General features: G+C 37.7%; 1 protein-coding gene across 2 annotated transcripts in view; it reads left to right on the top strand.

Annotated features, from left to right (window-relative positions):
- Positions 1–1,596: 1,596 nt before the first annotated feature.
- LOC139717748 (uncharacterized) overlaps positions 1,597–15,139 on the top strand; it is a 29,285-nt gene continuing 15,742 nt past the window's right edge. For both annotated transcript variants that reach the window (XM_071629253.1, XM_071629254.1), the window contains exons 1-4: positions 1,597–1,737; positions 2,617–2,776; positions 3,172–3,397; positions 3,962–4,194. In XM_071629253.1, coding sequence (XP_071485354.1) covers positions 2,699–2,776; positions 3,172–3,397; positions 3,962–4,194 — 537 coding nt within the window. In that variant the 5' untranslated portion in view covers positions 1,597–1,737; positions 2,617–2,698. The remainder of the gene's footprint in view (positions 1,738–2,616; positions 2,777–3,171; positions 3,398–3,961; positions 4,195–15,139) is intronic.

The following is a 15,139-nucleotide window of genomic DNA, read 5'->3' as shown; positions in this document are numbered from 1 at the left end:
GGTGGAGAACCTCCAGGAATACAGGGTAAGGAGAAGTTGTATTAAACTGTGGTGGTGTTTGGAAGAAGGGGGGGGGGGATGGTGGAAGAATGGTAGGGGTGGTGGATGAAGGAGTGGGGTTGTGGAGGAGTGGGAGAGGTACATGTAGTGGAAGAATGAAAGGGTGGTGGAAAAACTGAAGGCATGGTGGAAGGAGAGCGACATTGGAAGATCTGAAGGGGTGCCGCAATAAGAGAAGGGGTGTTTCAAGAAGGGAAGGGGCGTTGGATGAGGTGGAGGTGTGGTGGAAGAAGGGAAGGGATAACGAAAGAATTGAAGGGATCATGGAAGAGAGCACTGCAGTTAAACTCTCACAATAACAGAGTATATTTTCTTTCCCCAATTTTCAAAGTTTCTTTGGTTTTGTAATTTTGTTGTTTTTGTTGTTTTGCAAATGCTGATATAAAGAATTCGTGATTCTGGTACGAAGTGCAATGTACAGACTGTAGGTTATTATGGCAGGAGTCTGCTGAATTCTTGTCAAGAGTTCTTGTAAAGAGCAGTTTGATTCTGTAAATGAGATAAAGACCCAGACGATGCACAGCATACTGCAGCACACTGCATGACTTATATACTTCTCCCACCCACACCCATACCAATCTCAGTTGCTGGAGAAGGAGATCGACAACCACCGGCCCACCATCGACTCAGTCTTCCGCGCCACCAACACGGCGCTGCGCACCTTCGCGCCAGAGGAACGCGCCCTCTACCAGGAGAAAAAGCAGGACTTTGACACCCGCTTCGGCCGCCTGACGGGCTCCCTCAAGGAGCACGGCGAGAACCTCCAGGGGCTCTCCAGCAACCTGGTGGAACTGGAGCAGAAGCTGGATGACCTCAAGGAGTGGCTCATGGCCTGGCTGGAGATGCTGGAGTCCAGCGAGTTCAACGACCGCGACATCCCGGAGGTCGAGGCCGCCCTGCAGGTCAGTGGAAGGTCGACGGCCGAGTGCTCCGAGCACTGGCAAAATGGTACTGCAGTTTTCGATTTTGATGGTCGATTGTCATTGTCAATATGCAGAATTTAATGTGAAAACTGTTGTAGATGAGGAGCTTGGAGAGTGGCATTAATACACTGTATATGACTTTATTAGATGGTGTGTCAAGGCAAATGGACTTGGTGGACATACAAACGTACACTCCTTGTACATGTACATGTATGGACAAAGAAACATACATATTAACAATTGTACATACATCGCACACACACACACACACACACACACACACACAGATATACAGTACATGCATGTACAAAACATATCTGTGATTGAAAAATGTGTACATACAATTGTTTTACTGTACATACATACATGTATTTACAACGCTTGTATACACATGTTTACATGTGACTAAAATTTGTGCACAGGTAAATGTACTTGCATTCAGTTTTGCATAGAGTTAACCTTATCATTCGAAATAATCTTGAATAATTGTGTGATTGGTGTAAAGTAGAACAATACACCTTGTCCATATGCCAGTGTACATGTAGTACATGTATTACACCAGTGCATCTTTCATTGTCTTCATCCAGGAGATCATTGAGGACGTCAACGCCCACCGACCGCAGTGCCAGGCCCTCCACAACCTGGGTGAGGCCCTCATCAGCCATCCCAAGGCCGGCGACACCTCCTTTGTCTCTGCCGTCCTCACCAACCTTGACCAGAACTGGACATCACTGGAGGATGTTGTTGCCAAGCGGTCAGTGACCTACATGTGGACAAGTGTATTCTATCTTCAGTAGATATTGATGTAATCCTGCTTGATGTCCCCCTAAATGTCACATACATGTACATGTACATACATGTACAGTGTATGTACATTGTACAAATTGTACATGGTGAATCCAGTTGATTGCAGTTATGGAGACACAATTCTGCTTGTTTAATAATTGCTGCAAGTTTGGCAGCTTGTCCACATTAATCCATCGAAGACTTACAGTGTAATTGTATCCCAAGCATACTGGAACAGGTGTCTATGGGAAATGTGTGTTATAGCCCAATCATCTCATCCCGAATGGGTTAAGTTTGAGGAAAGGGAGAGAGGATGTCACTGATTTAGAACCAGAAGGGCATAACTCCATGGACTTACAATTTGTATGTGCAGGATTAGACTTCTTGAGCTCTCGCCTGACCAAACAATATTTCACAGTGTACACTCATAGAATAAAGTGTCTGCATGGTACAATTGTACATGTATACCTTTATTATTTGCAATTAGTATCCTCATCAGTTGTCACAAAGTTAGTTCACCTTTGTGGAACTTTTTCTAGTGTTGAGATGTGAGAAAGATCTATGTAATAGACACATTTTCCATTGGAATAACTAGCTACTGTACATTGTACAAATTGTACTTCTCAGGTTTGTACATAGTGGTGAAGTTCCCCATCTTCAGTATATTATTATGACCTCACGTGATTGTAACCTAATGCTTTGCTCACTCGACTCCAGACATTCAACTGCATCTTACACCTTGGTGTCGCATACCAAACGTCCAAAGTTCTTCGAGCTTTAATGATGTCTCATTCATCCTGTTTTTTTCTCCCCCACCACCGAACAAAAAAAAAAAATATATATATAGAGTGCAACAGCTGGAAGACCGCAAGGTCGCGACCTGACGCTACCAGAATCGTGCAGGCGACGTCAACCACTGGCTGGGCAACATGGAGGACAAGTTGGGCAAGCTTGACCTGGAAGTACAAGACATCCAGTCAGTTGACCTCCAGATTCAACAACTCAAGGTATGCAATGTATCTTTACCCAAAGGGAAATTGGAAGAGAAACCTCCAAGTCATACGTTACACATACAACTGTAGCAAAGTGTTTAGTATTGAAATGCACTGTATATGTACTTGTAATACATTGTAATTCACCTGTAAGAAGTTTTGAAGATGCAGAGAAGTGAAATGTATGTGGAGAAAATTTGCTATCAAAGTCTATAGCAAGATCAAACAACTGTCGTACATTCGATATGAATTTATGTAAAGACTTGAGGTTTCAATGTCAAAAATTACATATGTACAAACATCTTTTGTGTAATTTCAAGACATCAGCACTCTCCCCACATGCCATCACTGTCCTTGGCATTATGGTTACACATCATTAAAATTGGAGATCGATGTTTCGTTCGCTCCAGCCCTTGCAGCGCGAGATCACCGACTACCGCCCCAAGATCGTGGAGGTGAACAAAGTGGGCTCCGCCCTGGACGGCCTGCTGCGGGACATCACCCAGCCACTGGACACCAGGCGACACTACTGGTCATCCCAGGTCGGGGCCACCCTGCAGACCGAGTGGACGTTGCAGAAGCCCAAGACCAAGCGGGAGGGTGGACGGGACGAGACTGACCGCCCCTTCCTTGAAGGTACGTCTGATCTTCGGCCTGACATGTGTCTGTTGTATTTTTTGGTGTAGCAAGGCATTGAGTTTCTAACAAAAGATGTATCAGTGCTGTTGAGTACACGTACATTGTACATTCCACCTTTTGATGGAAAAAATTTGTGTCTGTTAAAGTTAGTATTTAGTGTTTATGTGTTTGATATTTTCTTTTTGACAAGTTTGCTCATCAAACATTTTTAATCAGTTTACCTAACCAGTACTGTGTAATTCCTATTGTATTTCTTATTGCAAGAGAAGGCTAGACTTCACTTTATGCTATATCACACAGATGTACACTGTACATGTATGGTGACCGTCTTTAAAGTAAGTTAATGCCACACTTTGCATGGCGCTACTACAATTGTAACAGCGCTGTATCAGATCAAATCAATATCCGACCGACAGACAGATGATGGATCGGCTGCAAATGTAAATACATGTAGATCAAAATAATATTTGGCTTGTCAGCAGGCAGCGCATGTACAAATGTACATACATTATAAATGCTAACTGCTTGGTGTCTTTCTCTGCCATGTCATCCTCTGTGCAGAAGACACCGAAGTTGAGCGCGAGCTGGACACCATCAACCGTCGCTACGACGACCTCAACCGCCACCTGGCCGACGCCCTGGAAGACCTGCGCATCGTGCGGCTCTGCGCCGACAAGGTGGACTCGCTGCAGAGCATGCAGGACTGGGTCAACCAGGTGGAGGTCAGACTGACCGATACCCGGCCGACCAGCCAAGAGCTCCAGCCGCTCATGAGGGAGATGGACCTTTACCAGGTGAGGGAAATCACGACGAACAAGGAAAACCCAAAAAGCCCCACCCAAAAAAGCGGCTCAATCTTTCACGCTCACTTCTCCATTTTGTCTCCGGGGATCTGTTTCTGGTCTCTTCTTGTGATGTTTTTATGCCTCCGCCACGAAGTGGTGCCGGAGGCATTATGTTTTCGGGTTGTCCGTCCGTCCGTCCGTCCGTCCGTCCTTCCGTCCGTCCGTAATGAATTTTGTGGACAGGGTAACTACCAAAACCTTTTGAGGTATCCTAATGAAACTTGGCATGTATGTGTATTAGGGGGTGAAGTTGTGCCTATCAACTTTTGGGTGCACATGCTCAAGGTCAAAGGTCAAAAGGTCAAGGTCAAATGCTTAAAATTTTACTATTTCCCCCATATCTATGCAATGCCTGAAGATATTTTCTTGAAACTTGGTGTATACATGTACTACCCAATTAAGATTCTCTGGTGAAAGTTTGGGGTCATGAGGTCAAAAGGTCAAAGGTCAAAAGGTCAAGTAAAATGTTAAATTTTCACTTTTTTCTCTGTATCTTGGAAATTGTTCAAGGTATCTTCATGGAACATACATTGTGTAGTATATATATGGGTCAGAATTTTGAACGATGTACAATTGAGCCAAAACAAGGCAAAATTTAAAAAGTAGGAAATTCTCCAAATCATTCATCTTACCTGAAAGAGTATAACTCAAGCTTTAATATGAACCCAATTATACTAGGATTTTCCCACAGGAACAAGTTTTTATTCACCGCTGAAGTTTACCATGTCCAGAGCAGCGAACGTCCGTGAGGAATAGTACTGCACATACATTTGAATACCATTTAACATAGTTTCCAAAGATCTGATTCAGCTCAAAATCCTAAACGAAATATCTTGAGGGACATGTGTACGTAATTGCAGAATATTAAGCTTGTACTCTTAACCTGTACGTAATGGTAGACAACTGATGATTTAACTAAATTCGTCATTTCTGTGGAAATATTGCTCTTCCGCTAAACACTTTCTTAACTTTATGCGCATTTTACAGAAACTCAATATTTTCACCTCTTATTTCACTATCCCATACTTCAATCCTCACTCCCAAATAATAACATACCTTTTTAAAATGTATCTCATCTGGGCAGTCTCTATAACCCAACAAACATAGCATAGTTTTCATCACGGAGGTTCGCATGTAGCTCACGGACGTTCAGAATAAACAAGATATTGAACAATGCAGCTCTCTTGAGTTGGAAACGCATTCTATTCACGACAAACAGCAAGTTCATGTCGAGAACAAACTCCTCTGCAAAATCCTGAATAGATATTACCAATTCTCAGTTATATAAGCTTGTTTATCTTCTCATACTGAGAAATCAAAGAAAACAATTTTTTCCATCTCTCGTAAATGAGCGTACAAACGTACGTGTAATCTCAGTGACGTAGTCCATCCTTGAGAACGAATATATTTATCAAAATGTCGTTATCATGAAGTAAATATTCAGGTCCTAAACTTGTTATATAAAGTCCACAATATAACGAACATAGTCACAGCTAAAATTATGACAAAGAATTAATATAGAAAAACAACAGAAATGTGCTCCATTATAGAAATACGAAGTTTAGCTGGGGAGGGCAAACGAATACGTTAGGAAGAAATCCCTCTGTGTTTGCTCCTTGTGTTACACACTGTTACTGAGGAGAATTTGTGTTATTATTTTAGTCAGAAATGATAATAGGTTCGATACTGCGAAGTTTCGTCATAACAAGACACAATAAGTCCATATAACTTGGATGGATGTTTGTGACTTCGATATTATACAATATGGTTTGTTATAACAAACCTTTTGTAGCGCGTCATTTCGGAGGCTCGTTATTCATACAGTTTGTCAATATGAAAATTGATAGAGTTCGTATAATTATGAAGCTTTTTTATTCGGTAAATGATAGGAATCTCCGAAGGTTAATCGAAAGGTTTATCAATTGGAACATGAAAAATTATGTTCGCTTATCCAAATGTGGAGAAACAAGTTAACAACTAAAATCCTCCAATTTCAAAATCTCATAATAACCGTTTTCACCTAAACGGATATCAGGCCCATTCCACTTTTAGAAGAACGGACCTAAAAATAATGATCCTTAACATCTATTTTTCGAAGAACATTTCTAATAACAAACCTCCTGAATTAACTACATTTTTTTTTCATTTTGGAATAACAAACCTTTGGACATCGGAGTAACGAATCTTTGGAAGAGCGAACGTATCAAAGTGCAACCTTAAACCTATTCTTAATCATTCATGTGTTTTCAAAGTAAGCACAAAAGCACAAACAAATTGACGATCTCTCTGTCTCTTAAATGTGAAATGAAGAAAAAAAATCTTTGAAAAAATTACAAATGAATATTGCTTTTCATTGATGAGTATAAAACAACACAATGTGATGATAAGCGGAGGATTTGTGTGTTTTCATCAGACAATAATTGTATACTGCATGATTTTTGTTCGCTTGTGACGGCATTTCGATGAATAAAAAACATAAACAAACAAAAACTTCTCCAGAGGAATTTGGTATAACGGGAGTGCACTGGCATTTCTTTTCTCTGTGTGTTGGAGCTCGATCCCTTCTCTGTTTCTCAGTCATTTTCATTCAACTGCTTCCATGTCCTTTTGAAACTTTTCCGTTTCTTATTCAACACATGCTCATTGCAGACTTCTTCCGTCATTATCCTTCATGTGATTGCGTAGCACTTTTCGGATTTGTTTTGGTTTGTTTTGTTTTGTTTTTGTTTTCTGTTTGGTCGCAGCATGTTCAGGCTATTGAGGGAATGAGAGAAAAATCGTCATGAAGAGAAAAATAAGAATGAATTAAGGCATTTAATATCATGACAATTACAGCGAACGTCCGTTATGGAGACCAAAACTGGATGTGTTCTGTTTGAGACGGCAGCTACCATACTCAAAAGATAAACACTTAGAGCACCTGTCACTAAAAAGTGGCACTGATCCTCTTTCTCCTACTATGTAATCCACTGACTTATTCAACCAACGAACATCCGTGAAAAAAACGTTTTTCGTTTGTTATTACAGGTAAATTGAGTGCTGAACGCTATTCACTTTCGGGTATGAGCGGCTCAGTGATTTGGTAATATTTTCAACTAACATTAATCTTATGTGCAGTGATATATTTGTAATCGTCAGAAATTTCCTTTCTCGGACAGAACGTCCGTGAGCGAAACTTTCAGAACCTGTAACAGTACAAATTGTCTCCAGAACCTCATTAGAAAGAAATTTAAACGCACAGAAATTACAGATTACGCAACATTCCATTTTCCTATAACTTTGTTTTAAGTGTTTAGCTGTTTTTTGTATAATTAGAGGGAAAACAAGCGTAAAATTGTGAATAAATTTTCAATTGTTTGTTCATCATGATCACATAACGCCTTAAAAATTCCGAAACTACTGCTCTAAACTCATTTTCTACTTTGTAAAACTTTATTTGTCGCTATTCGAGCCGAAAGTTTTAAAGAATACAGGATACTTTCGGGACAAGTTATCCCTATCGGAGGGATTGCATACGTCACGGACGTTCTCTGGAATTATCACGGACGTTCGTTCTACTACTAGGGTCATGTTCCAGGACGGATAACTAATCGGCAGAGAGTACCTAGCCTTCCTAACTCTTTCAAAATTTTGAAAAGGTATTGTCAATGCAAATTATAAGAAATTTGACATCCTTACAACATATGTATTGCTCAGAGGGGGATCAGGAGGTGAATTTTCAGAGAAAATATTAATTATTTGCTTGGTTTTTGGTGAATTGCAAGGTCCAAAAACTGCGGACGAACCTCAGTCCGCTCCAAAAATGGCATGCAGCTCCTCGGCTAGAGAGCCAAAGGTAAAATGCACCTTCTCCATCAAAGCAAGATGGTGTCCCACTCGAAAACGTTTTAATCATCACGGACGTTCTTTTTTTCGTGGAGGTTCGTCTAAAAATATAATTTCGGTTCCTATTTGACAAAGGATGGATAGAAACTCAAAACAAGCATATTATCGTGTTGCTAGATCTTAGTTGATTACGACTCAGAACAATATCGCCAATAACGTTTCATGGGCTACGATCTGTATTAGAAAATAGCGGAAGCACGTCCGTGACGAAAACTGAGTATAATTTTGCATAAAAGAATATTACGTCCCATGTACAGCCAGCAGACGTACAATTTTTGCAGGATATGTTCATTAGGTGGAACACCAAATTTTCGTATACGTTACAGTTGGGACAACAAAGTAGAATTTGCAGCAGCGATAGAAATAAAAGCATCACGGACGTTCGTCTGTTTAGGACTTTGATATTTTAATTGTTCTCTGTAATTTTATACGTGCTCATAAAGTTCTTACAGTTTTGTGGTACATACCCATGATATGTCAAATCCAGAACATGGTCAGATATTAGATGCCACGTACCATTAAAAATGCACATCATTAGTTTGAAAAACAAAAATTATTGTGAAAATAGCGTTTTTACCGTATTTTTACGCTTTAAGTCCTTGTGAAATGAAAAATATCAGGCAAAAGTCAACCAAACCATATATTTCCTGAAAGGAAATTTACCAATCTTTGAGATGACATGAAAAAATCTGGTTTCTTAGATCATCCTGGCGTGTTCTAAGGGAAAGAATGTCATAAGGTACGAATATCGGCAATTGTACATCGTTCAAAATTCTCACCCATATGCATCTACTGACTGGCAGTGGTTATCTAGGGAATTAAGGGTTCATGGGGTCAAAGGTCAGGGGTCAAAGGGCAAGGGCAATACTTCAAAATTTTACTATTTTCCGTATATTCATGCAATGCCAGCAGGACTTTTAAAAAAAAAAACTTGATGTATGCATGTATAACCCAATAGAGATTCTCTGGGATTTTTTTTTTTTTTGCCAAGAAGGTCAAAGGTCAAAAGGTCAAAGATCAAGTGAAAGTGCTGAACTTAATTCTTTCTCCATATCTCGGAAGTGGCTCAAGTTATCTTGAAACTTAGAACATGCTGAATTTATGTATGTTCTGCCTGACAGTGATTCTCTTATAAATCAAAGGCCAAATGAAAATGATAACAATTTACTGTTCAATATAGAAATTGCGCTTTTTCTCCATACCTTGAAAATTACTCAGTGCATAAACTTATGAAATGGTCAAAGTCAAGTTAAAGTTCTTAAATCCCCAAATACATGCTCTCCTATTCATCCAATTGAACATAGGTCAAGGAAGGTAAACATTCGGCAATACATTTGTGACAAACATGTCATTTTAATATTTTGCCAATTTTGTGAAAATGTAATCGCACATTGTCCACATGTACTATAGAACTATTAGGAGAATCATGCATTATGGCGGAGGCATACCAGTCGCCATAGCGACATTTCTAGTTTTAAAATGTTTTCTTGTAGGAGTCGTGCTTAGCAGTATCTCTCGGAATCGGAGTCTGATTCGTGTTTGTCATAGCAGCCATGTTCTGGAAATGTTTTTTGTTTTTTCTCGAAGCAAGCCTGATTTTGTATTTTCATGTTAAAAGGGATAGAGGAAAGAACAAATACATATGTTGTATTATCTCTACATTTTCAATGCAAGTTGATGTGTGCGGTACCAAGCTCTCTTACTATTGTACTAGATGTGTTTCGGGATCAGTTAACTTACAAAGTCTGTTTTTAATGCGGTCGTGTTTTTTGAGTAAAAGAACCTGCTGTTATCTATGAATGCATTTGGTATATATTCAATGAACGTCAGAGGTCTTCGTGACAGAGTTAAACGTTTAGAAATGTTTAGCTGGTTACGTAGTAAAAACGCATATTTTTTTTAATTCAAGAATCTCATTCCTCCCCTCAAGATGAAAGTATATATGGGCGAAAGATTGGGGACATGGTGCAATTCATTTTTCTCATGGTGCCTCAAACAGTAGAGGAGTTTGTATATTGTTTAAAGACGCCTCGCTGGTTACAATTAATAAACAATATTGTGATAATAACTTCTTATTTTGGACGCTTTGCTTGATAATCAAAAAATTACGCTTGTCAACGTTTACGGTCCAAATATTGATGACTCTTTATTTTTTTTTGATGTTTTGGAGAAACTGTCTGAATTTGACTGTGAGTCAATTGTTTGGGGAGGTGATTTCAATTGTGTTTTAGATGTTAACCTAGATAAGAGAGGAGGCAGAGCAATTACTCATTATAATAGTGTTGCTTGTATAAATGAAATAATGGAAGAATAATTATAATCTTATTGATGTATGGAGATTCAGAAATCCTAAAACACGTACATATACTTGGCATTCGAGAAATATCTTTTGTCGTTTAGACTTTTTTCTTATATCATGTAATTTAGTTGTTCAAGTTGACAAATGTGAGATCTCACCTGGTTTTAAAACAGATCATTCAGCAATATCCCTTAATTTTTCTGTAGTAAATGAAATCAGAGGACGTGGTTGTTGGAAATTTAATACATCTCTTTTACAAGATGAAACATATGTTGAACAGATTCGTAATTGTATTAAAGAAACTAAAACTTTATATTTTGAAATCTTAGACCCAAATACTTTTTGGGATTTTTTGAAATGTCAAATGAGATCTTTGACTCTTAGATACTCTATTAAGAAAGCAAAACAGAATAAGATATATGAAAATGATTTGCTTGAGAACATAGGTAATTTAGAATCTGATTATGTTCTTAATCCGTGTGATTCTCTGGCCCAACAGATAAAATGTTACAGAGATGATTTAAATGTTTTGTATGAAAAGAAAACTCAGGGTGTCATTATTAGATCGAGAGCAAACTGGGTCGAGAATGGTGAAAAGAACACCTGATATTTTTGAATTTGGAGAAAAGGAATCAGAGACAAAAACTTATTACCAAACTTTACAATGATAATGGTGAACTTGTTTCATCGACAAAAGATATTTTAAACACTGTCAAAGATTATTGTAAGGTGATTTACACGTCGTGTAATCCTCCTACTGTAGAGTTTGAACATTTGTTACCTAAAGACACTCAGGAAATTAAATTGTCTGAAAATTTAAAAGAAAAATATGAAGGTTTGATCACACTCAGTGAATGTCTACACAGTTTTAAAACTATGAAGAATAATAAAACTCCGGGAACTGACAGCTTCCCGTGGGAATTTTATAAATTCTTTTTTTACAGATCTTGGGGAAATGTTACTTAATAGTTTCAATTTTTCTTTTACTTCAGGCAAATTATCCCTGGATCAAAGGAGAGCAATCATTAACCTTATTCCCCCCCAAAAAAAATCAGGATTTACTTTTTTTGAAGAATTGGCGGCCCATATCTATTTTGAATACTGATTACAAGCTTTTGGCAAAATGTCTTGCCCAAAGGTTAAAGAAAGTGTTGTTTGATATAATAAGTTGTGATCAAACCGGTTTTATGAAGGGGCGATTCATTGGTGAAAATATTAGACTGGCATTAGACATAATTAACTGTGAAGCTACTGGTTTTATGCTGTTAGCAGATATAGAAAAGGCATTCGATAAACTGGAATGGTCATATATGTTTCAAGCTTTAAGATACTTTAACTTTGGAGATGATTAAATTGATCTCCTTGGTGCAAATTTTGTATACTGATATTCATTCTTGTGTTGTAAATAATGGTCATGCCTCTGAGTTCTTTAATCTTACGCGAGGTGTGCGCCAAGGATGCCCCCTTAGCCCGTTACTGTTTATAATCTGCAATGAAATAATGAGTATATGGATTAAAAGAGATGATAATGTTAAAGGGATCATAATCAATGATGTTGAAATAAAGATAAGTATGTATGCTGACGATACAACATTTTATGTTGAAGACACAAACTCTCTTGCCAGAATAATAAATCAACTGAAAATATATTCTGGCTTGTGTATTAACCGCAACAAATCAGTGTTATTGCTTTAGGATATTACAAAGCCCATCCTCCAGATGTATCCTTTTGGGTTTTACATATTCACCAGGGCCTTATCGCTTCTTGGGTATACGTTTTACTACAAACCCAAATGACTTATTTGAACTCAATTTTAAGCCTAAAATGGAATTATTGAAAAGAATTTTTAGAGTTTGGGCTCCTAGAAATTTAACCCCAATAGGTAAGACTACTCTTGTTAAATCTCTCGTTATATCTCAATTAGTATTTTTATTCTCTGTTCTTCCAAAGCCTCCAGATGATTTCATAAAAGAAATTGAGTCTGTTATATGAAGAGCTCAGTTGCAAAAGGTACTACATCCATTTTCCATCAAAATTCACTTTTTGGTCTTGATGTACTCATTTTTAGGACCTCTTTACACCTATACTAACGAAAAGCTGAATTTCCAACCAGAAAGTGTTAAAAAATTACATTTAAAAATCAGTTCGGTTGCAAAAGGTACTACATCCATTTTAGTTGGGTTGCAAAAGGTACTACATCCACTCCAATGACATCATCGGGAAATTGACCAATCAGAGAGTAGCATTGGCTTGACCCTCTACCATTGTCTACTGACTTAATCCGTAAACAAAAGAAGTTGGCCTTTGGCTTTTTGGCTTTCTGTTAACATCACCACGCAAATCTGACCAATATCTTGAAAAACTCATCACATTTCTATCAAAGCAATGTAGGAAAATGAAGGAGAACTCATTGACAAAACAAACCATCCCAGAGGAAGGATCGTGAATTAAAAGCAGTCGACAAGAGCAAAGGAGAAACTGGAGAAATTACGCGACTCTCATGTAGTCCCTCATACTGCATCTACTGTTATAGTTACCGGTACCATGCGTTACTGCTAGGGTGTTGAGTTTGAGCCATTAATTGTCCCCAGAATAAAGTACAGACACTTTGTAGGTATGGTCTATTTCTTACATAAATAGCTTAACAGCTAATAAATGTTTGACAACTAGTCTGAAAGCAAAGTTACTTTCTTACATGTAAACAATGGCATGAAATTCTGACATCCCTACCAACAGTGCTTTACCTGTGGGTATGCTGTGCTGTTCCATACGTGCATGATGTCAAGTACCAGGCCCCAGAGCTTGAAAGTACATAGTGACATAACAGCTTTGAACACTAGATTTATATTCATTCTTGTAAATGACATCTTTTACTTATACAATGTCACAAAGATAGTACCAAATGTGGGTTTAGTATAGGTGGTCATATGACTCATCGACTGTCTTGATTTCTATCAACTATTAGATTATCAGATTTATCTTACCTGGTAAAGAACATACAAGAATGAAATTCATGTACCGGTAATAAATTTTAATAATTACACCGTTGAGAAAATACAGCACATTCAGATGCTGCTTTTCCACCTTTTCCCTTAGAAGTTACATTGAAAAAAAAAATGAAGAAAAGATAATGAATACAGTATTCTTGAGACACTTGAAGGGAGAATTCACAGGGAGAAAAATAGCCAAAAATTTAATACAAAGAGGAAAAAGATAAGAAATCTTGAGATAAAGCTCGTGAGAGAAAAACAAAAGGAGAAAACTGAAAAGAGAAAACACCTGGTGAGATATTGTGACCCCTCCCAATCTATAACTGTTCACGCATAATGGATCCCCCCATGCTTATGACCAATGACAGTCATTCATTCAAAATATTAATCAGTAAGGGAGAAGTGGGGCATTAGTGATGCACATTGGTTTGTTATTCTTGATGCTAAATAGGGCAGGGCATTGTCAATTACCTAGTCCCCCTTGACCTCGTATCCCATTCCCATCAATACCATTGCTGAAAAGAATAAATCCGCGAAACATGTCATAACGTCACACTAAATATATCTCTGGCATGTGAAATTTCGGTTTCAAAAGGTACTACATCCACAAAAAAATAAAGAAATGTTTAATTCATAGAAAAGAAATGAATGGACCTCGATTTTCTTAGAGAGTGGTTTTAGTGTTGTATCATCTAGCAGTATAATAGGGGGAAATATAATTCCAGTCTGAGCTTGCTAATCGCCTTTTTCTCAGAACTTGAAATTACGGATGTCGTACCTTTTGAAACCGAACTCTTCATATATTCATTTATATGGAGCAAGAAGCCAGATAACATCAAACGTAAAATTATTATTGCAGATTATAGTGAGGGAGGACTACGAATGATACACATTCAGTCAATGATTGTTGGTCTTAAAACCGCATGGGTAAAACGCTTTTTAAACCCTGATAGTAGGGGTAGCTGGAAATGCTTCTTTGATTTGTCAATGAAAGATCTCGGTGGAGACTTATTTTGGATTTGTAATCTCGATTGCAAGGATATGATTAATCAGGTCGGAAATATATTCATCCGAGAAATTCTTGTCTGCCGGAGTAATTTAGTTTTTTCTCAGAACCCTCCTGAAAGATAATCATATTCATAATCAGGTTATATGGAATAATTCTTGCATTATAACGGAAAAGTTGTTGTTAAGCATAATTGGATAAATAAAGGTATTACGAGAATTTATCATATTTTGAATGAACAGGGTAATTTTCTTTCATTTTCACAATTTAGAAATAAATATGAAATTCAATGTAATTTTTTGGATTTTTTTTCCATCATATCTGCAATTCCTCTTCACTGGAAAAATGTTGTTAAAAAACCTCAAACTCAAGATGAAAATTATCAAGAAGAACTGATTCTTGATATTAAGAAAGCTCCTAAAGTATGTAGATTTATTCATAGAAAATGTGTAGATAAATTTCGTGAAGTTCCAAAATCACAAGAAAAATGGAATTCAATTTTGATCGAACCAGTCACTGACTGGATAAAAAAAAAAATCTATCTCATTCCTTTTAAAAGTTCATTGTCGACAAAATTGCGTTATTTTCAGTTTAAGATTCTACACAACATCCTCGGGGTGAATAAACTGCTAAAACAAATTGGTTTGTCAGATTCTGATTTATGTACCTTTTGTTTAGATACAACCGAGACAATTACACATTTGTTTTGGGAG

This window comes from Diadema antillarum, unplaced genomic scaffold, assembly GCF_040938485.1.
Source record: "Diadema antillarum isolate AM-2024a unplaced genomic scaffold, OU_Dant_1.0 scf00000081, whole genome shotgun sequence".
Taxonomy (NCBI): Eukaryota; Metazoa; Echinodermata; class Echinoidea; order Diadematoida; family Diadematidae; genus Diadema; species Diadema antillarum.
The sequence above is the reverse complement of the archived record's forward strand: the minus strand, read 5'-3'. Positions and strand labels throughout refer to the sequence as shown.